Source organism: Ostrinia nubilalis, chromosome Z (genome assembly GCF_963855985.1).
Source record: "Ostrinia nubilalis chromosome Z, ilOstNubi1.1, whole genome shotgun sequence".
NCBI lineage: Eukaryota > Metazoa > Arthropoda > Insecta > Lepidoptera > Crambidae > Ostrinia > Ostrinia nubilalis.
This window is the reverse complement of record NC_087119.1, coordinates 21070623-21091685: the sequence shown is the minus strand read 5'-3', so window position 1 is coordinate 21091685 and position 21063 is coordinate 21070623. Positions and strand designations below refer to the sequence as shown.

General features: G+C 37.4%; 1 protein-coding gene across 2 annotated transcripts; it reads left to right on the top strand.

Moving 5' to 3' along the window:
- Positions 1-1032: 1032 nt before the first annotated feature.
- Positions 1033-20683, top strand: LOC135086555 (ATP-binding cassette sub-family F member 2). 2 transcript variants are annotated; one of them, XM_063981304.1, is made up of 12 exons: positions 1033-1121; positions 1329-1495; positions 2566-2772; positions 8262-8450; positions 9147-9290; positions 11649-11772; positions 12280-12478; positions 13222-13401; positions 14662-14802; positions 15484-15675; positions 16321-16524; positions 16841-20683. In XM_063981304.1, the coding sequence occupies exons 2-12, from the start codon at positions 1345-1347 to the stop codon at positions 16973-16975; spliced, it is 1866 nt and encodes a 621-aa protein (XP_063837374.1). In that variant the 5' UTR covers positions 1033-1121; positions 1329-1344; the 3' UTR covers positions 16976-20683. The 2 variants fall into 2 exon arrangements, with proteins under 2 accessions (XP_063837374.1, XP_063837375.1); XM_063981305.1 differs by having other exon boundaries at positions 1093-1193.
- Positions 20684-21063: the final 380 nt, after the last annotated feature.

The following is a 21063-nucleotide window of genomic DNA, read 5'->3' as shown; positions in this document are numbered from 1 at the left end:
AACTAATACAAAATGCCTATTTATCACCAAAATTGGTAAATGTATGTACCTAAATGTCTTTTACAGCTGCTATGGAATGTATCTAGGTGACCTGGAGATACAGCCGGATAATACAGGGTGGAAACGATAAGTGATCTCACTAGATTATTTCTAAACTATACAAGATATCGAAAAACTAGTTAATGATTCTGAAAGTGCTTCACGAGCTCTTTCAAATGGTACCAAATAATAGGTTACAGATTATGGAAGCTGGTAACATAGAATTTTTGAATTTTGTAACTTCTCGTTTCCACCCTGTATAATCCGGCTGTATCTCCTGGTCACCTAGATACATTCCATAGCAGCTGTTATAGACATTTAGGTACATTCATTTACCAATTTTGGTGATAAATAGCCATTTTGTATTAGTTTTTGTATAACGCCTGAACAAAAACAAAGGGTAATACTTTGGTGTTATACATAGATTTCGAATATAAAAAATATATAATTTAACTAATTAAGACATGACAAAAAAACTGAGGTATTTCTCGTTTCTGTCGGGTCTGGGTTTTTTTTGTATGGGGCGTGACCGTTCTTCTTTATAACATTAATTTTTCATAAGTTCTGGTATTAAACTAGCGAACATATACTTATAACCTCAGTGTTATTTTATGATATTGGTCATGTTACATTTTCTAATACTCTTTTAAAGTATAACATTACCTTTACTTATTTATTTTGCCGTTATTAATTAATCTCTTTTTTGCCACGTCTTATGTAAAATATTTCAAAAAATGGCGGGCAAACTATTATTGTCTATGGACGTTAATAAATTTTGAACATCACTGCCGATAGATGGCGCTTAGGAATCGGAAATTTAGGAAATATTACTACACCTTAGTGAATATTTTTTTGTTTCTACAATAAACCCACCTGTATTTGGGTTGCAAATAAATTAAAATAACGGAGAAGCATCACCTTTCCTGTTTTATAATTTTTTTAGTTATTCGATTGTGGTTGTCACTGCCATAATCATCCGTTGTCTATGGGTATTTTCTATCTCTCTCACTCAATTGTCTTTCTTTTCAAAAGCAGCACGTGTAGACGCGGACGACTTGTGAACATCGATTTTAATTATTTAGGTAAAACCATTTATTTGAAACATAATTCGAATCTCAAGAGAAAGCTGCTACACGAATTTATCATCCCATAAAGTAAATCATTCAGATTCGTAACATATTCAGTGCTTCGAATAGAAATGCACTGAAGTGCAATGAACAATTTGTGCATAGATTTGGATTTTGCATAGCAACTTGCGAGAATAAATTCCGTGGTATTATTTGTTCCAGTTTAAATAAGCCAAATATGCCGTCGGACGCGAAGAAGAGGGCTCAACAGAAGAAAAAAGAGCAGGCCAGTAATAGGAACAAAAAACCCGTTGCAAGAGTGACTAATTCGGAAGAAAATGGATCGGCTACTAACGGCACCGAAAAGGAAAGAGAGCTGACCGCTGAAGGTATGTAGGTAGTATGTACCCGGTAGTGGTAATCGCGCGGACCTCTAATCTCTCGAGATATAACCTCCAACTCATTTTCCTTTGTTGCTCACATTTTTGTGTACCTACATACAATAAACTAATCATGATCGAAAGTTACGTGGCTGTAATTTCTATGACGAGGCTGTGGATTTGTTTCACACATGCAATTTTTAATAATTTTCCATTAATTTTATTTATAAAGAGCCATTTAAAGCTAAACCCTCAGCTCATCAGCATTGACTTGTATTTTTAATAAACACATGTCCAAAAGCATGGCAAGGCAGTTTTGTAAATAATACCATGTGGATATTATATTATGGTATTTTTTGCAAACTAAAATATTATGTTGAGGTACTTTAGTTGCTCTCATCTACAGAATTTATAAAATTTAAATCTTACAAAATTTTAATATTATGTACCTACCTATTTAATAAAAGTAGTTAGTCTATGAAACAAAAAAATAAACTATATTTTACGAACTATTAACATAAAAAATATTAGTTTGTTATAGAGTTAATTGTGCAGCTTTTTCTATCTTTTTCCTAAATCTAATAATATTGTAACTATGGTACACACATAATAGACAGTATGTGTGTGCTGTAGTAGTCACTATTTTAATTAAGTCAATCTAGTAAATAATTAATCTCAAAAACATTCTAATTTCTTGACAACCCAATACATCCAATATTGGTTGCGATTCTGATAGAACTTGCATTCTGATAGAATCTGATAGAAACTTTTTGTATTTGTTATGCAATGTAAAGAGAAAGGTCATTATTAGTTTGTAGTTCTTGTCATTAGTAGTTGTATTTATGTATCTCCTTAGGGGTGGAGTAAAATCCGTTCTTAGTGAGCACCTTCGTTTTTAAAGGAACCCCCATGCAAAATTTGAGACTCCTAGCACTTGTAGTTTCTGAGATTTTGTGATGAGTGAGTGAGTCAGTCAGTCAGTCAATTAGTGACCTTTCGCTTTTATAAATAAATATAGATTTGTTTGATGACTTGAGATCAACTGAATTGCTGTCAACATTTGAACATTACCATTCTAGAGGCCCTCTGTCTGAAACTGGAGGCAGAGGCGAAGATGAACTCGGAGGCGAGGTCCTGCACCGGATCCCTGGCGGTGCATCCTCGCTCCCGTGACATCAAGATCGCCAACTTCTCCATTACGTTCTACGGAAGCGAACTACTGCAAGACACGCTGCTTGAGCTTAACTGTGGCCGACGATATGGCCTGGTTGGACTCAATGGATGTGGTACGTTTTACTTCTTTTTATCCTTTTTTTTTTGTAGTTACATTATTAACAATAGCTAATGATAAGCTCTGATTTGTTCTGAGTCACGTCGTTCGTCAACAAAAGGAATGAACTTGCTGGAAAATTTGTATGATTTCATATTTATTTATTAGCAACATGTTGATTCAATTTAATTTTAAATAATATTTTATTTTAAATCTTAAAGACAGGTTTTAGGCCGAAAACTGCGTATTGCTGATGCTGAGTTTATCTACGTGCGTGACATATCTGCATATTTGAGTTCCTACATCTATTAATTAAACCCCAATTTTCCACTCGTCCGCAAGTTCGTGACGTGAACAATCAGTTGCCGGTATCAATTTCTACCGTTCTACTCTAGATCTCTCTGATGGAATAGTTTTTGTTATTTACTTTTTTCATTGCATAACGAATTGGATACGGCGCTGCGCGACTAAAGTGTGCCGGGTTTAAAATATTTCTAAACAATTGTCTTGCTTTTATTTATTGTGTTTGCGGAAAGTAGGACAGTTTTTCAATGAGCTTATGATTGCATTAGAGGTAGTTTGATTTGAGTCACATCATTTCTCTTAACAACTATTAATTTTTATGTCTAAGATAAAAAATTATAGTATGTTGTGTCGGATACATTTTCGTTAGAACCATTATTACGTGTAAAGCTTTAGTGCCCCGTTCTTTCTCTCTTAACTTCAATAAATATTGAAAATTATAAATATGTTTAGTATACACATACTTCATTATTCTATCTAATACTGATAATTAAAGGCTGTTAGCCTTTTATAACTTTTAGATGACAGAATTTAATTGATAAATTAAAAAATAAACGAACTAGGGTCATTTCGCCTGTTCGCGTCCATCGCCCAATTCGCGTCCATTTTACCGATCTCCTTTTAAAAATCCTCGAAAACAAGTCAACTGACACACCAATCAAACGAAAAGTCATTACCGCTAATACGTCAATGTATAAGAGGCACGCACACATAGACAAAAGTCCTGTGCGTCCAACCATTCCTGTTTAGAAAAATAGTTAGCCTCGGCTGTTCAACAAGGAAGCTGACACGCGCTGCATGTTTAGATAAAAATTAGTGTGCAGTGGCGTGTTTGATGGTAAGTTTTATATTGTTTTATGTGAATTTTAGGATAGATAGCTATTTCTACAGTTTAATGATGAAAAAAGGTATAATGTTTATTATGAATTTGGTAATGTTTTTTATATTTAACGAATAAATTAAGGTGGACGCGAATTACTACATCGATTTTACAAAACTTCCACTTTGCGTCCACAATGGACGCAAACTATACCTATCCTCTATAATAATAAACCAAATTGCGTCCACTGTTTTCGTTAAATACTTGCTTATAAAAAAAAATTAAACATACTGTTTAATATTAATGTGTATAGGTAAGGTCATTTTAAGAATACAAGTTCGCCCATCTGACCCTAAGTGAGCTACTTTTATTTTAATTGATATTTTTGTTTTTGTTTAATTTTTTCCAAAATTTGACCTAAAAACTGCCTAAATTTTTTTTCTCGCGTGTTTTTAACCGCTTTTGTTATTTGATATTAATATCGAATATGTCTTTAGTCAAATAAATTCAATTTCAGATCCAGATAATGATTGGATAGCTAGTTACGAGCCGCGAAAGTTTAACAAAGGTACAAACCACGATAAAAATTTCAACTTGGAATTCGATTTAAAAAAAATTAAAGGTGATAGTGGATTGCCAATGATCTTAAAAACATCTCTAGCTTCTCTTCTTTCCAATGATATGTCACGTCATGTAGTAATTAGATATTGAAATTCGTCAAAAATTCAAAGTTTAGAGAAGAAAATGGAACAATAATACAAAAGTAGTTGAATGGCTTCTTAACATTTCTAAATGTGGATTTCCAGTAAAAAGCAAGAATTGTAGGATACTGTTCAAAAAATAATTCGAGACGGAGAGTTTAAAAATAATTTCAAAGATGATCGTCCAGGTCAAAAAATGTTTGGCCAGAAATAAAGAATTTTTTACTTAAACCAACGTTGAGAAGAATTATTTTTATTTTTTAAAGTGAGTTTTAAATGATGATAATGTTGATTTTTAATAATTAAGTTTATTGTTAAATAAATAAATTGTTCAAATACAATCTTTCTTTATTAATTCTTAAAAATATCACACCTATGTATATTCCTTTTCTAAGCTGCTGGACGCTAAATGGTCCACGGGTGGACGCAATTTGGATTTTGTGGACGCAAACTGGGTATAACGCCTAATTCTGAAGTTTATCTATTTTAAAAGAAAACGCAAGATGTTTCTAATACAACTGAAAGTTAATCTTAAAATAGAATATATAATGAATACATTACACAAATTTGTCATAGAAATGAGTGCTGGGGCATTTTTATTATCGCCGTCAAACTTGCCAACTGCACTAAATGGACGCGAACAGGCGAAATGACCCTACAATCTCAAGCAATAAATTTATTTATTTTTTTATTTTAGACAACTGACAGACTAATTCAAACTATTTATTTTTTACCTAACAGGGATGATTCCATTTTTTGGATGATTCATTGTCGGTAATAATTGATACATTGATACTGATTCACTTCTAGCTAAGCTGTAAAATGAAAAATTGCAATATTCCAGCCGTCAGATACCTCACTCATAGCATTTTATTAATATCAAAGGTCTATCGACCGTATAATTTGCTAAAACTGTTCCCTATACATTAAAAATTCAGTGTACAGTTTCTTTGTGCCACCCAGCCTTGGACAATCAAGTCACGATCCAACTACCTATAGGCTATAATGATAGTCAATCATAGCTCCCCTAATACAAGTGGATCATTTATCAGTAGGCCTTCTTCCCTCGGTTGCAGTTTGCAAAGCATGCACGCCGACATCGCACAATCGGTCCGGTGCATAACCCTACTGTAATTCTAGTCATTATTCTGTTAAACGATAAAAAGGAAGTTTCAATCTAGATTTACAGACGCGAGAACTTCTGCAGTTTATTCAGGCTATGTAGGTTCCGATATCGACTAGAGATGGATCGATCACTTTTATTGTATACGTGAGAAATAATAATAAAATAGCTGCTTTTTCTGGCAGTAGCAATTGTAAAGTTGACCATGAGCACTTTTTTAAACAGTTACAAAAACATGAAGGATAGTCCAGGTATTTTTAGTCACACTTACTTTCAGCTTATGTACAGCCCTTAAATGCCTTTGTTTGACGTATAGTCTTACTTGCAATTTATATTTAAAAAATCACACCCTTTTTCATATGGTGTTTGCTGTTCTCTAGATCCTCCATTTTAGAGAGGCTTATGCTCCAGCAATGGATACTGAAAGCAGGTGATCTGATGATGATGATTATGCAGATTTACTATTGTCAAGGCAAGATTTTATTCAAAGACGATTCTCGTTAGGGCTTCTATTCGTGGAATAGAAAATACGCGCACAAGTCCGTATTTTATAAAAGGTGACCTATCTTATTGACACAAACACGTGACATTGTTAACTCCCACTCACCTCCTGTCACCTCTCTCCCGGTATTGTAAGAAAGGTATATCTCAGATGTAAACGTATTATTTCTATTCATAGTACGCGTGGGAGCCATCTATCCTTCGTAATTCTATGAACTACAACTATTTACATCCTCCATCCATCGTTCGTTCGATCGTTTCAGCCGAAAGACGTCCACTGCTGGACAAAGGCCTCCCCCAAGGATTTCCACAAAGCGTCCTGCGACCTTCACCAGATCGTCGGTCCACCTAGTGGGAGGCCTGCTCACGCTACGTCTTCCAGCTCGTGGTCGCCACTCAAGAACTTTCCTGCCCCAGCGACCGTCAGCTCTACGAGCTATGTGCCTTGCCCACTGCCACTTGATTTTAGCGATTCTGCGGGCTATATCAGTCACTCTGGTTCTCCTCCTCCATCCATACTTCCTCGAAATAAAACTGCTATAAATATGCTTTGAACTGGAAATATAGAATGTTCTAGGTTCGAATCCTAGGTTGATTTCAGTAAAAAGTTTATCCTTCGTAATTCTATGAACTACAACTATTTACAGCGTAAGTATCCTCCATACTTCCACGAATTATAACTGCTATAAATATGTTTTGAACTGGAAATATAGAATGTTCTAGGTTCGAATCCTAGTCGATTTCAGTAAAAAGTTCCATACATTTGTATATTTTTGTATGCTACTTGCGAAATGCCATTACGCATCTGATTTGCAGATTGAGTACCAAAGCTGAGCTTGTTTATGCAAACCGAAGTGTAACTGCCATTGAATTGTGTAATGTTATGCTGTGCAATATAAACTTACGTTGCAATGATACGGCCTTGCGATTTGATGTTGTATTTGCTAAAGTACCATTTCGAATGAACATAAAAAGAAAATTTAATTTTGCCACTTGGGTGGATTCGACATTTTGACATTTCCCATACTGAAACTGTCAATTTGCCAGTTGTACCACAGAATAATAATAAGTACTACGTACAGAAGTTTTACTTCGCGAAGGTATTTAAAAAAATGTATGCTCAATGTCATTAACAATATGGTGTAATTTAGCCTGTCTCAAGAGTCGAGCACGATTTTGTTGACAAACGTCAGTGATCGGCACTGCGCCGAAGCTATAGGGCTGACTTCGGTAAAATGATGTGACGTGAGGTGCCAAACTGCGGAAAATGGCGGAGGAAATACATGATTTAGCATGAATTATCATGAATAATATTAACTACTTATTTACCTCTCAGTGTCTTGAGGCAACTTAAAAAAGTACATTCTGTGTTTTTATTATTATTTAGGCAGTTAAATACTGCACAGTATTTAGTACACCATTTTCTTTATTTTCTTCCATCATACACAAGAATAAGCGTGCGTGAGTCAATGTTCGCTCGTATGTGAGGCCTTGTCGAATAGTATCCTGTAGGTGGGCCATCGTGCGTGTTTTGTTTTCGATGTAAAATCGCGGAGATGAATAGGCCTGGTTGTACCAGGAGTTATTCTCGAATAAAAGTTTGGTGGAATCGGGCCCTAGCGCTCGAATTTTATTTTCCGGTCAACGATCGGAGGAGAACCGTCGGAAACAATTGATTTTCCAGTGGATCTGTTTACAAGCGTACACTTGCATTAGCGATAAGTTCTTTAAATCAGGCAATGAATTGTTTTACATGGGGTAGTCTTGTCTCAATTCTCACTGCAGATTAGCTGGTATTAGACGTTGCTGATGTAGTACAGATCTAGGTTCGATTCCTGGTCGGAAATTTCATGTTTCAAAGTATTAGGAGACGTGTCTAATAGGATTTTCGCTGACTAGAGCCAAACGAAACTATGTTTTTATACACCTCTAAACTGTCAAAGTTACTGCAAGTTTGTTGCCTGGCGAATATTCCTATGTATAAACTGTCCCCAAACTCAGTTATTCTCTTCATTTGTTAAACAAAAGATCTAATACAATATCATCTACCCACACAGGCAAGTCGTCTCTACTCGCAGCGTTGGGTCGTCGTGAGGTGCCAATACCGGAGCACATCGACATATTCCACCTGACGCGCGAGATGCCTGCCTCGGATAAGACCGCGCTGCAATGCGTGATGGAAGTCGACGAGGAAAGGGTTAAGCTGGAGAGGCTCGCCGAGACCCTGGCGCAGTGCGATGATGACGGTAAGTTGTTGTTTGAGTATTGGAAGGGTTAACGTACACCGGAGCACATAAAATATTCCACATGACGCGCGAGGTGCCTGCCTCGGATGGATAGTACGCGTTGAGCCCGATTTACCCCCTTAGGAGTGGAGTTTCGTAAAATCCGTTCTTGGTGAGCACTTACGTTCTAAAAGGAACTCCCATGCAGAATTTGAGACTCCTAGCACTTGTAGTTTCTGAGAGTTCGTGATGAGTGAGTCAGTGACATTTGCAGACAGTGGTGACTGAGTTTGTTGCGGCGCTTCTTCTCAGCACTTGCTAAATGTTGGTCTCGAAGCGCTGGGAGGGCAAAAATATTATGAGACGAGGCTCCTTAAGAGCAAAATATTTGACGATTTGTAAGTATTATTTAAATAGTTAATCTATACAAAACAAATAAAGAAATCGTGACTTTGACTTTCGCTTTTAGTATAAGTACTAGCGGCTGCCCGCGACTTCGTACGCGTGGATCCCGTTTTACCCCCTTAGGGGTGAAGTTTCGTAAAATCCTTTCTTAACGGATGCCTACGTCATAACATCTACCTGCATGCCAAATTTCAGCCCGATCCGTTCAGTGGTTTGGGCTGTGCGTTGATAGATCACTATGTCAGTCAGTCACCTTTGAGTTATTTAGATTTAGATAGATAATAATGCCATGTTTATGTACTTGGTCTCCAGATGCGCAAGAGCAGCTGATGGACGTGTACGACCGCCTGGACGACCTCAGCGCCGACACGGCGGAGGCGCGCGCCGCGCACATCCTCCACGGTCTCGGCTTCTCCAAGGCCATGCAGCAGAAGGCCACCAAGGACTTCTCTGGAGGTACGAGATACACGCTTTTATTTCACCCTAGTTAGTTATGGCAGGCCTGTTCATCTCCGCGAGTTATCGAAAACAAAACACGCGCTACTACACCACGGTAATACCACAGAATAATAATAAGTACTACGTACAGAAGTTTTACTTCGCGAAGGTATTTAAAAAAATGTATGCTCAATGTCATTAACAATATGGTGTAATTTAGCCTGTCTCAAGAGGCAAGCACCATTTTGTTGACAAACGTCAGTGATCGGCACTGCGCCGAAGCTATAGGGCTGACTTCGGTAAAATGATGTGACGTGAGGTGCCAAACTGCGGAAAATGGCGGAGGAAATACATGATTTAGCATGAATTATCATTAATAATATTATAGCCTGACCAGGAACATAAAAACCCTGGCATAGAGGCGCGTCAATTGCATTTGATAGTGCAACACTGAGTACAGTCGTACCTGTGTTAAATTAATAGGCTAACTTTATGTATCAGGATTCAGGATTACGTGCTAATTTAATATTTTCATAAATTAACGAAAAAATATTATTATAGGTAACCTGATTTTAATAAATTAAATGAAACCATCAATCGAGCTAGTAGATTTATTTTGTTATTCATCAATAATCAAATTCAGAACTTGAATATTCAACTGCAATGTCTGCTCATGAACGCTTCAAACTCGGTACTTCTTTCCCAATCCTATAAAATTCAACACTTAGAAAGTGACAAAATTTTTAAAATAGGTAGGTAGTTGAAACAAACCACAGCTAATTTTCATAGTGGACTGTACTATACGATAAACATGTCAGTCAATTTGACAACCTTTGTCGGAAACATTATTCAATGAAAATATTGTCCGAACCCTTAGTATTTTTCTTCGACAAATACTTTAACACATTGTGAACCACTTTTCTTTCACGACTATAAAAATATTTTAGCAATTTAATTCATAAAACCAATTGCGCACATTTAAAATAAAGTTTGTTTACACTTTGACAGCAATAGACTGACATGCAAGGTGACATGTCAATGAAGTTTTCAGTTACTGTTGCCATTAAAAGAAATTAGTACCATTAGTTTTCCGCAACATGGCGAGGGTTTTTATGTTCCTGGTCAGGCTATAACTACTTATTTGCCTCTCAGTGTCTTGAGGCAACTTAAAAAAGTACATTCTGTGTTTTTATTATTATTTAGGCAGTTAAATACTGCACAGTATTTAGTACACCATTTTCTTTATTTTCTTCCATCATACACAAGAATACGCGTGCGTGAGTCAATGTTCGCTCGTATGTGAGGCCTTGTCGAATAGTATCCTGTAGGTGGGCCATCGTGCGTGTTTTTTTTTCGATGTAAACTCGCGGAGATGAACAGGCCTGGTAATACTATCATACAGTATTGTAACTTCATCGTGACTACACCTCCTGAGATATCTAATCGACTAGGACAATCACGAGCGAGCATTGACGGACGCACATGTATTCTCCACCAATTTGCATTGTAAAGACAATAAACTGTATGTAAAAACGATGAGACACGCTTTTATTTGACCCTATTTAGAAAATAGTGCTTTTTTTATTCCTATTTTTGAATTTTAGACGCCTGGCTGTAGTTCCCATTAGGGGGAAGGTTAGCAGTGTGGGATATCCACTAGCAAGGTGGACATAAGACCCATTAAAAGTAGCAGGATGGCGCTGGATGCAGGCCACGACCATCTGGTCAACCTGGAAATCATTAGGGGAGGCCTATGTTTAGCAGTGGATGTCCTGACTGAAATGATGATAAATAATGATAATAATTAGACGCCTAGCTAGTGGTTCGCATAATGTGGACTACTAATCGGAAAGATGAGCCTCGTTGCGTCATACATCGGTCTAATACATTCATACGTCTATATTTTTATTACCCAATCTCATCAATAACAACTGCATCAAATGCCAGTGTTAATTCGTACTGAGTCATAAATTCGTATTAAAATTTAATGTAAACATGACACTCACCAATAAAAGTGTTGTCCAATTCCTAAACATCTGTACAAACCAACACCAAATGTTACCTGCAAAAGACCCGCAAGAGCATCGCTCTGTTTTGACAAGTCTTTAGGCTCCCGCATATTACAGTCGGCCGAGATTTTGGTCGGCTACCGATTTGTGTGAGGAATCAGCCGATACCAAATCGGTGTTATGTGCGCACTTTCATACTGAATAACAACCACAGCCGCGGCCGGCAAAAAGTTTAGTCTGCTAATTGTCTAAAGGTTGAAATGCCGTATCTACTAAAAATGAGACAGTTTGTAACATGTTATATGGCAAAAGTTATAAAACATGTTACATAATTTGGACGCACCCTTACAGTCGTCTGTTATTCTAGGTTGGCGCATGCGCATCGCCCTGGCGCGTGCGCTGTATGTCAAGCCGCACCTGCTGCTGCTCGACGAGCCTACAAACCACTTGGACCTGGACGCCTGCGTGTGGCTCGAAGAAGAGCTCAAACAGTAAGTTTTGCTTTTTAAAATGTCTATTCTATTATTCTGGGAAAGAAAGGACGGAAGTGCCCCCGCCAAGTCGAGCAAAACGGCATGGTCGTGCTATCCTTTTATCGAATCTATTCGGTCCATTTTAGACCCCCTATAACTTTGTTGAGAAAAAATAACACGCAACAGCAAAGTGCCGGTTTTCATCTTCTATTATGCTATTTGTTTCAATAAAGATCCACATTATGTCCATCTTCTAATTCCAAGGATGTTCTTATTTTGCAGATTTTGCCATCACAGTGAAATCATTTTTTTTTTCATTCTTTTTTCATTTCAATTGTGTCCAATTTAATGGACCGCTATGATAGATGGCTTAATTAATTTGCATTCAACAGTCAACTTGCTGTCGAAAGCATTGAATCATGTTTCAATGAGGGCTATCGTTTTTATACTTAACACACAGACAGTGGAGACATAACGATGATGATGAATTCCTCTACATTAATTAATACTTGAACCTTTCCTCAGCTACAAACGCATCCTCGTCCTGATATCGCACTCGCAAGACTTTCTGAACGGCGTGTGTACCAACATAGTGCACATGAGCAAACGCCGGCTGAAATACTTCACGGGAAATTACGAAGCCTTCGTGCGCACGCGTATGGAGCTACTCGAGAACCAGATGAAGCAGTACAACTGGGAGCAGGACCAAATCGCGCACATGAAGGTCAGTGGAGAGTTTGGAAATAGCGCTTTTATATCTGTCTGTAGTAAATAAATACAATGCTACAGTCCTAACATGTTGTCCCGTCACTGGGTCCATAAATAAAAAGTATGTAAACACCATAACTTAATGAAGAATGTCACCAACTTATGATTTGTAACTGACAGTAAAAATACATACTTTGAAATAATCTGTTACGTACTGCGCGAATAGTTTCTGATATATTCACTGATATGTCTGTGCTGTTTTGCGCTCCCGGAGTCCAGACCCGTACTTTAGTTACAAAGGTTCAATCTTTAGTGGCACAGCAGAAGGGAATTTGGACACATTGAAGTGACCCATTAACCTGGCCCTTAGTTAACGAAACAACCGTTCTGTTTGTAAACTAAGTTTTAGATAAAGATCTTACACCCGTATTCACAAACGATGCTTGCTTAAGTGAAGCAGAAATCGAACGCACAGCGTTGAATAGAGCTCTGTGATTGGTTCATATGTCACCCTGTGCGTTCACGCGCACTGTGTAACCTCATAGTAATGTTTGTGAATACGGGCGTTATTGACGATAACGATAATTTTTGTAGCTTTTTAGCACCACCGCCTACTCAATATCTCTGTTTTGCTCAAGGTCAGCTGGTAGAGAATGATTTATGGCATTAAGCTCGCCTTTTTTTACGGATCATTCTTATGTGTGTGCAATAGTCTTTAAATAAATAAATAATATCGAAAATTTCCTTTTTCACCCGCAGAACTATATCGCGCGGTTCGGTCACGGCTCAGCCAAGCTCGCGAGGCAGGCTCAATCCAAGGAGAAGACATTGGCCAAGATGGTCGCCCAGGGGCTCACTGAGAAGGTGGTGGATGACAAGACACTGAACTTCTACTTCCCGTCATGCGGGAAAGTGCCGCCGCCAGTTATCATGGTGCAGGTTAGTATATGAACTGCTGATTCGGGCATTAGAATTCTATGCCACAAGGTCTTGGCACGATTCACACGTCGTTTATGTACAATATGCTGTACATATCCCCCTTTATTAATAAAAGTTAATAAAAACTCTAGTTTAAATTGTCATTTAGTTTGTAAATGTCCTTTTAATCCAGTGTTCGTCCCAGGTGTAACTTTTTATTAATAAGGGGGTTAGTGTATTAAAAAAGTAAGTGTTGTCCATTGTCTGATTAGTTTGGGACTAAAATGAGACAAAGTAACCAACAGGGGGAAGCCACAATTAATTATTATTGTGGCTTTTAACAACTTTGTGTGTAACATCACATATGAAAATTATAATATGAACAATAAATTCAAGTCAATCAATAACAATGTCTCAACTTGCCAACTTTGGTTCCATTCTTAAATGTTTGTGTTTATTATAAACTAGCGGCCGCCCGCGACTTCGTGCGCGTGGATCTCGTTTTACCCCCTCCTTCATCTATCTTACGCGGTTCAGATTTTTTCATACAAATGTTTTTTCCCGCTAACTCCCGTTCCCGTGAGAATTTTGCAATATCCTGTTGTAACTAAGATTTAAGTTTACTAAGGTACCTGCATGCCAAATTTCAAGAGTCTATCTTACGCGGCTTAGATTTTTTCATACAAATGTTTTTTCCCGCTAACTCCCGTTCCCGTGGGAATTTTGCAATATCCTGTTGTAACTACGCTTTAAGTTTACTAAGGTACCTGCATGCCAAATTTCAAGAGTCTATCTTACGCGGTTTAGATTTTTTCATACAAATGTTTTTTTCCCACTAACTCCCGTTCCCATGGGAATTTTGCAATATCCTGTTGTAACTAAGCTTTAAGTTTACTAAGGTACCTGCATACCAAATTTCAAGCGTCTAACTTAAGCGGTTTAGATTTTTCGTACGAAAGGATTTTCCCGCTAATTCCCGTTCCCGTGGGAATTCCTAAGTATCCTATAACCTGCCCAGGAGTATGAAGAATAATTGTACCAAGTTTCGTTAAAATCCGTCAAGTGGTTTTTGTTTCTATAAGGAACATACAGACAGACAGACAGACAGACAGACAGACAAAAATTTTACTGATTGCATTTTTGGCATCAGTATCGATCACTAATCACCCCCTGATAGTTATTTTGAAAATATATTTCATGTACAGAATTGACCTCTCTACAGATTTATTATAAGTATAGATATAGTAAAAGTATTACAACAATGAATTGTTTCTCCCGCAGAATGTATCGTTCCGGTATACAGATACAAGCCCGTGGATCTACAAAAATCTAGAGTTCGGTATTGACCTAGACACGCGGCTTGCGCTCGTGGGACCCAACGGGGCCGGCAAATCCACACTACTCAAACTACTGTACGGAGATGTAAGTATTTTATTATGTTAGACGAAGTGATATACAGGGTGTTAGGTAAATGGGTATATGAGCCCACACTAGCCCATGTTAACATGGGCATATAAATGGTATGGTTAAGTCAGAAAATTGATATCTTCATTTTAATTCTTTAAATTAGTACCAGTACCAGTAAACGAAACTAGCAACTACATAGCTTAATTAACGCCCGTATTCACAAACGATGCTTGCTTAAGTGAAGCAGCAAATCGAACGCACAACGTTGAATAGAGCCCTGTGATTGGTTCTTGTGTCACCCTGTGCGTCCACGCGCACTATGAGCCCTCATAGTAATGTTTGTGAATACAGGTGTCAGTCAAGGAGGCATAATTAAAATCGGCTTATTCCACTATTCCCCATTGACAATCCCCGTCAACGGGGAATAGTGAACTTTTTGTTCACTAATCCCCGTTAACGCCAATTGGAGCTGATAATGGGGAATAATGAACTAACAAGTTCATTAATCCCCGTTATATTAGGATTTAATTTTTTATGTAATGGGGATTAATTAACTTTTTAGTTCATTATTCCCCATTATAAGTTTTATAAACTCCAATTGGCGTTAAAGGGGATTAGTGAACAAAAAGTTCACTATTCCCCGTTGACGGGGATTGTCAACGGGGAATAAGCCTTAAAATCCACTCTTCATTTCAGCTCGTGCCCTCAACGGGTATGATCCGCAAGAACTCCCACTTGCGCATCGGGCGCTACCACCAGCATCTGCACGAGTTGCTAGACCTGGATCTGTCTCCCCTGGAGTACATGATGAAGGAATTCCCCGAGGTGCGCGAGCGCGAGGAGATGAGGAAGATCATCGGCCGGTACGGACTCACCGGCAGGCAACAGGTCAGTGCTTTTTTTTTTATTTTGTTTTTTTACCGAGGAAGCTCTTGGCCTGTATCTCACCTGATGGTAAGTGATGATCAGGCCGAAGGTGGAAGCGAGCTTCACACTTCAGTTTATGGATGTATGATATGACTGGAAAACGGAATGTATAAGTGTGAAAGAGAAGGAAGAGTGTGTGAGTGTGACGTACGACGGCGTGTGAACGGACGACGATTCAACAATTTTCGGATGACGGATCAACATCGTATCGCCTTTCGCGCGCTGTCAAACGCAAGGCCAGTTTACGTTACGGTGCGGATAAGGCCCAGAACACACGGTGAAACGCAATTGCAACTTCTAGTTACTTTTGAGTTGCATCAAAGTTTCTGCCATAGATTCCGTTGAGAGACCACACATGACGCGACCATTTCAAACCGGTTTCAAACTGTTCGCGTCATGTGTGGTCTCTCAACGAAATCTATGGCAGAAACTTAGATGCAACTCAAACAAAAGTAACTAGAAGTTGCAGTTTCGTTGTAATTGCGTTTCACCGTGTGTTCTGGGCCTTAGTGTGCGTTGCAGTATGGAGTTTCATACAAAGAATACGGTTACGATCCCTTTCCGGGTTGATAAATGTGCAATAACCTACCTCTCTCTGTCCTCCAGGTGTGCCCCATGCGTCAGTTGTCGGACGGGCAGCGCTGCCGCGTGGTGTTCGCGTGGCTCGCGTGGCAGACGCCGCACCTGCTGCTGCTCGACGAGCCTACCAACCATCTAGACATGGAGACCATCGACGCGCTCGCCGACGCCATCAACGACTTCGACGGAGGCATGGTGCTGGTCAGCCACGACTTCAGGCTGATCAACCAGGTCTGTACTTCTGGTGACTTTGCTCCGCTCTGATTAAAATATCTTACAGCTTACGATACAGGATTTCCAGAGACGTCGTCTTGTTAGCGTCCGCGCCGCGATGCCGACGCAACATTTTATGGGAAAACGTTGCAGCTGCGTTCATTTTGACCCGACGGCAGAAGCCAAAACGCATTCAGTTTAGCAAATCCTTGAACGCTTTCGGTATCATGGTTCGACGGCGAAAGTGTACTATTGCAACGAGATTAAAATCACTGAAATATTTTCTACACTCTCTTTCATGTTGATCACTAACATTCCACCCATATCTTTGCAGGTCGCTGAAGAAATATGGATATGCGAGAACGAGAGAGTCACAAAGTGGGAGGGAGGCATCCTGAAGTACAAGGACCACCTCAAGTCCAAGATCCTAAAGGAGAACGCAGACAACGCGGCCAAGATCCGCAAATAGTCATGATCGTGTTACCCTAGACGTAATGTTAGGTACTCGTTGCCGACCGTCACCGAGCCCACACTAAGCAGCCTTAGCACATGCATACATATACGTACGTCAATAAAATCATAATTGCCAGGTCTAACTAACAAATAAATACAATTTTTTCGAGTTCGTAGACTTAAATCGAGTTTTGAATCCTATTCAAGTTAACATCACTATTGATATTGTAAATTTTAACATTTAGAATACAATCAGTAGTTCCAGAGACGGCCTCTATAATGCCTTATAATATAAGTAACGATAAAAGCAATATTACGTGGTCTTAATTCTTTGTGGGACTACTGAAGAATGATTTAAAGTGCTTTTGAATGTATTAACCATGTTAAGAAAACTATTGGTTCACACAATCTGCACAACGAAGTTAGCGAGAGCTTTAAAATCATAAACAGTGTCTTATAATATGTTTGGTGTTGTGCGGTGTGGTCGGGGACAGTCGCGGAATGATAATGTGATGGACAATTAGGATTGTGATTCCTTAAAGCTGCCTATTTTGAATTCTTAGAGGTATTATTACTCATGGTGTCGCCGTTTGCGAGATAGTCTATTTGGGATACACTCGAACTGAAGGCAAGTTTGAAACTGCCGAGTACCTAGGAGTAGGAAATTTATTTAAAAAAATTACCTAATCAAATGTAGGGGCATTGGGGAATAATGTATGTTTTGTATGGTTTTTTTATATTGAGCAAGACAAAAAGCTGCACATCTTATTGCCTTATGCTTTCATCAAGAGCCAGTTGCTTATGCATAAAGCTAATGCTGTATATGAAGCAATTTTACATAGGCGTGCTAAATAGTGCAATAATATGTTTTGCACAGTTTTATAAGAAATTTTATTTAACAAAATAATATTATAGTGATGAATTGTTGTCAACCAGGGTGTGGTTATTGATTACACCGCGTCTCTTCGAATAATCTTAGACGCTTCTTGAAACAGAGAGAGCTAGTAGTGATTACAATACAGTTTTATTAGCAAAATTACTGTGTTACGAAGACTTTCTATTACACTAACCAAGAAGAAGCTATGATAGATAATATATGATATAGAAGTGCTCTTGGCTTATAGGTGCAAAAATTTAACTAATTTCAACTATTACTGCCTAAGTGTCTATATTTTCTACATCTAAATTGTTTTTAAACCGTTTAGTGTACGTATGTAAATTACGAGTATACATAATAATATATTTTGTCATGTTGTAAATTAGCATCTAAATGAAATGTATTATTGACTATCCCCTAAGTTCTGATGAGCTGGTATTAATCCGTATCCATGAATTAACTTTATCCTCGGAATGGGGGCGACAATAATAAAAGGCTATATTAGTTCGTAGGAATACTGTGAATCCATTAGAATGGTCGACCTAAATTAGAAGAAAAAAATCTTTGTTTAATATACAATTGACGTGCGTTAATGACGTGAAACTTTATTAAGCAATATTCCCCTATCATTATATTAATCACAATTTTGAAACTTTAATAAACAATATTACCCTTTATTATTTTATTAATCTTAATTTTGAATCATTGATTTATTTATCCATTAGGTACTATGTAATTGTAAGTTGAATTTAGATGTTGACATTTTATTTCTGCCGTTGCTAGGGGTTCTGAACTTATCGTGATTTACATGTTGCAGAAAATAATAATAAAAATTCTGTGATTTTCTGTTAGATAAATAAAACATCTGATTTTGATGTGTGAAGACTGAGAGGACCATTACTATGTACTTTTATTTATTGACGTATTGTCGCCTCCACTCTGTATGAGAATGTTTTATGTGTCTGAAAAAGATTGTCAGTAAACGCGACGTATATAATAATCCCTTATTCTAGTGTACTGTATTAACTTTCGGTAAGTAAACACTAGGCGTAATTAATTACAGCTAAAAATAGGTAGCAAACTATGCCGGTACTACTTAGTTTTGGATCACATATTATAATTTATACTGTGAATATGTTAACATCGCCTCTCCAATATTTATTAACCTATATTAGTGGTAGTTTTATATATTTTTTCACATTTAGTGATATGTATACACGTGACACCAGAAAATTCCACTTTAAAATATGCTGCCGCAGTAGTCGATAATAATATGTTTACACTTTACACAAATAAAGGAGTTTTAACGTTTGTAATCTGTTTTAAATATACACATTATCATAAAATACAAATCAGATTAGCTGTAGAAGTAGTTTTCACCAGAATGTCTAAGATTATAAATTCAATATACCAATATTCTACTATTAGAAGCATAATTCTTTAATATTCCATAGCAATTAAGAACATAATTATATCTTACATAGGACAAGCATTTTGATGTACACTGTTAACATACGAGTCAAACACAACAGATTTACTAAAGCCTTCACCATAAGTGCATTATACATAGATTTTCATAAGAATGTGTTGTCAGGAAATGTTATTCGTTGATCGTTTGTAAATCGCAATCAAGCTTCGTTGTTTCACTAAAAGTGCGATTAATTAAAAACAAGCATTCGTTAGTTGCCTACGTGAATCATAAATTGTTATTTTGTTAATCGGAGAACAATTGAAATATGCAACGATACAAATTGAATGGTATTAGTTGTAATATGTTGAGCATTTTCATCGTTAGCCGGTCGCGGTGACGGCATAGCAGTAGCTTGTCTAATTTTATTGAAATATCAGCTATTTATGTCCTTCATCTTGGGATGACATTGCCGCTGCCGTTACCGTCTAATTAGAAAACTAGGATCCTTAGTTTTCAATTAAAAGTTGCACAATCAACAAAAATAATGATAAAACTAGCTGACAACATAGTTCCAATAAGTGGCTTAAAATAAATCTGTTATTAAACGTCAAATTTCAATGTTTAAGACACTCCTTGCATAACAGGACTACATTTGCTGTTGACTGTGCAGCCCTAAACGTTAAAACTACGTGTGTTCAAAATATTAAGCAATAAATACCTGTGTCATTGAATAATATTGTCCTAATATACATTTTCAGAAATATTTAATGTGATCAATCTGTGCAGTTCCATGTTGTGTATAAACTGTAACCATCACGTTTTTGTTATTAGCAAAGTTTTATGATAGACTAAGAGCTAGTGAACGCCAGACCTACGTCATTTTATAAAAGCTGAAAGTTTGTCCGCGTATGCTCCCAATATAGGATAGAATGTTGGTGAATCATGAAGTTTGGGTCATCGTGGCTTTGGCAGCTATCCTAAAAAAACAGTCTGGCAAGGATTTGGAACTGTCAAAACTGTCTGGCTGATGAGGAAACTACGTTATACCATAAAATCTTATTTTTATGTATAATATTTGGGCAATGATCAAAAATTGTTTCCACATCAGCGAGCAAAACTGACAAACTTTCAGCTTTTATAAAATGACGTAGGTACTGGCGTTCACCAGCTCTTAGTCTATGAGAAAAATGTATAAAAGTTCAAAAACCATGCACTTATTAGAGTACATTTCTAAAGCAATATTTCTTACTATACCAAAGTAAAGGGTCATAAGACATGGTCAAAAAATGTATATGTACGCATTCTTCTTCTTTTCTAGTAATAAAAAATGTGATGATTGTATTGTAATTTCTGGTGGCTATTTTCTAAAATAGATTAGAATGGCAGCGCTGGATACCGTTCTGCATCGTCAAAATAAAATCATGCCCCAGTTCAAATACGTGTGTTATTTTCACGCCCTAATTTCCTCCATCCATACCAACCAATATACACTCAGCGGCACGGAATTTGGCCCAAGCCTAAACACCCAGATATGAGGCCAAATAGGTGTTGTATACCTAAGTTTCGTGTGACATGTTAACAGAACATTTGTTTTTGTTAATTTAAGAGGCTAGATTTATAAAAAAATGCGTATGTTTAACTTTTTTGACTCTAGAAACGCATTTCGTTGTTGGAGCGTAAAGAGTACGGGTAAGTTTAAATTCGATATTAAATGTTTTAAGGGTTTGGCGTTTTGTTTTTTGTTTTTAAATTAATCTTAGGGTTATTATCATTTCCATAATTTGAGAATAATGCCCATTACTCCAGCTCAAGTTGC

Excerpts from the sequence above, each read along its gene's own strand:
- LOC135086555 (XM_063981304.1), top strand. The coding sequence starts at position 1,345 with ATGCCGTCGGACGCGAAGAAGAGGGCTCAACAGAAGAAAAAAGAGCAG. Across the intron at positions 12,479-13,221 it reads ACCAAATCGCGCACATGAAG|AACTATATCGCGCGGTTCGG; the intron begins GTCAGTGGAGAG and ends TTTCACCCGCAG. Across the intron at positions 13,402-14,661 it reads CGCCAGTTATCATGGTGCAG|AATGTATCGTTCCGGTATAC; the intron begins GTTAGTATATGA and ends TTTCTCCCGCAG.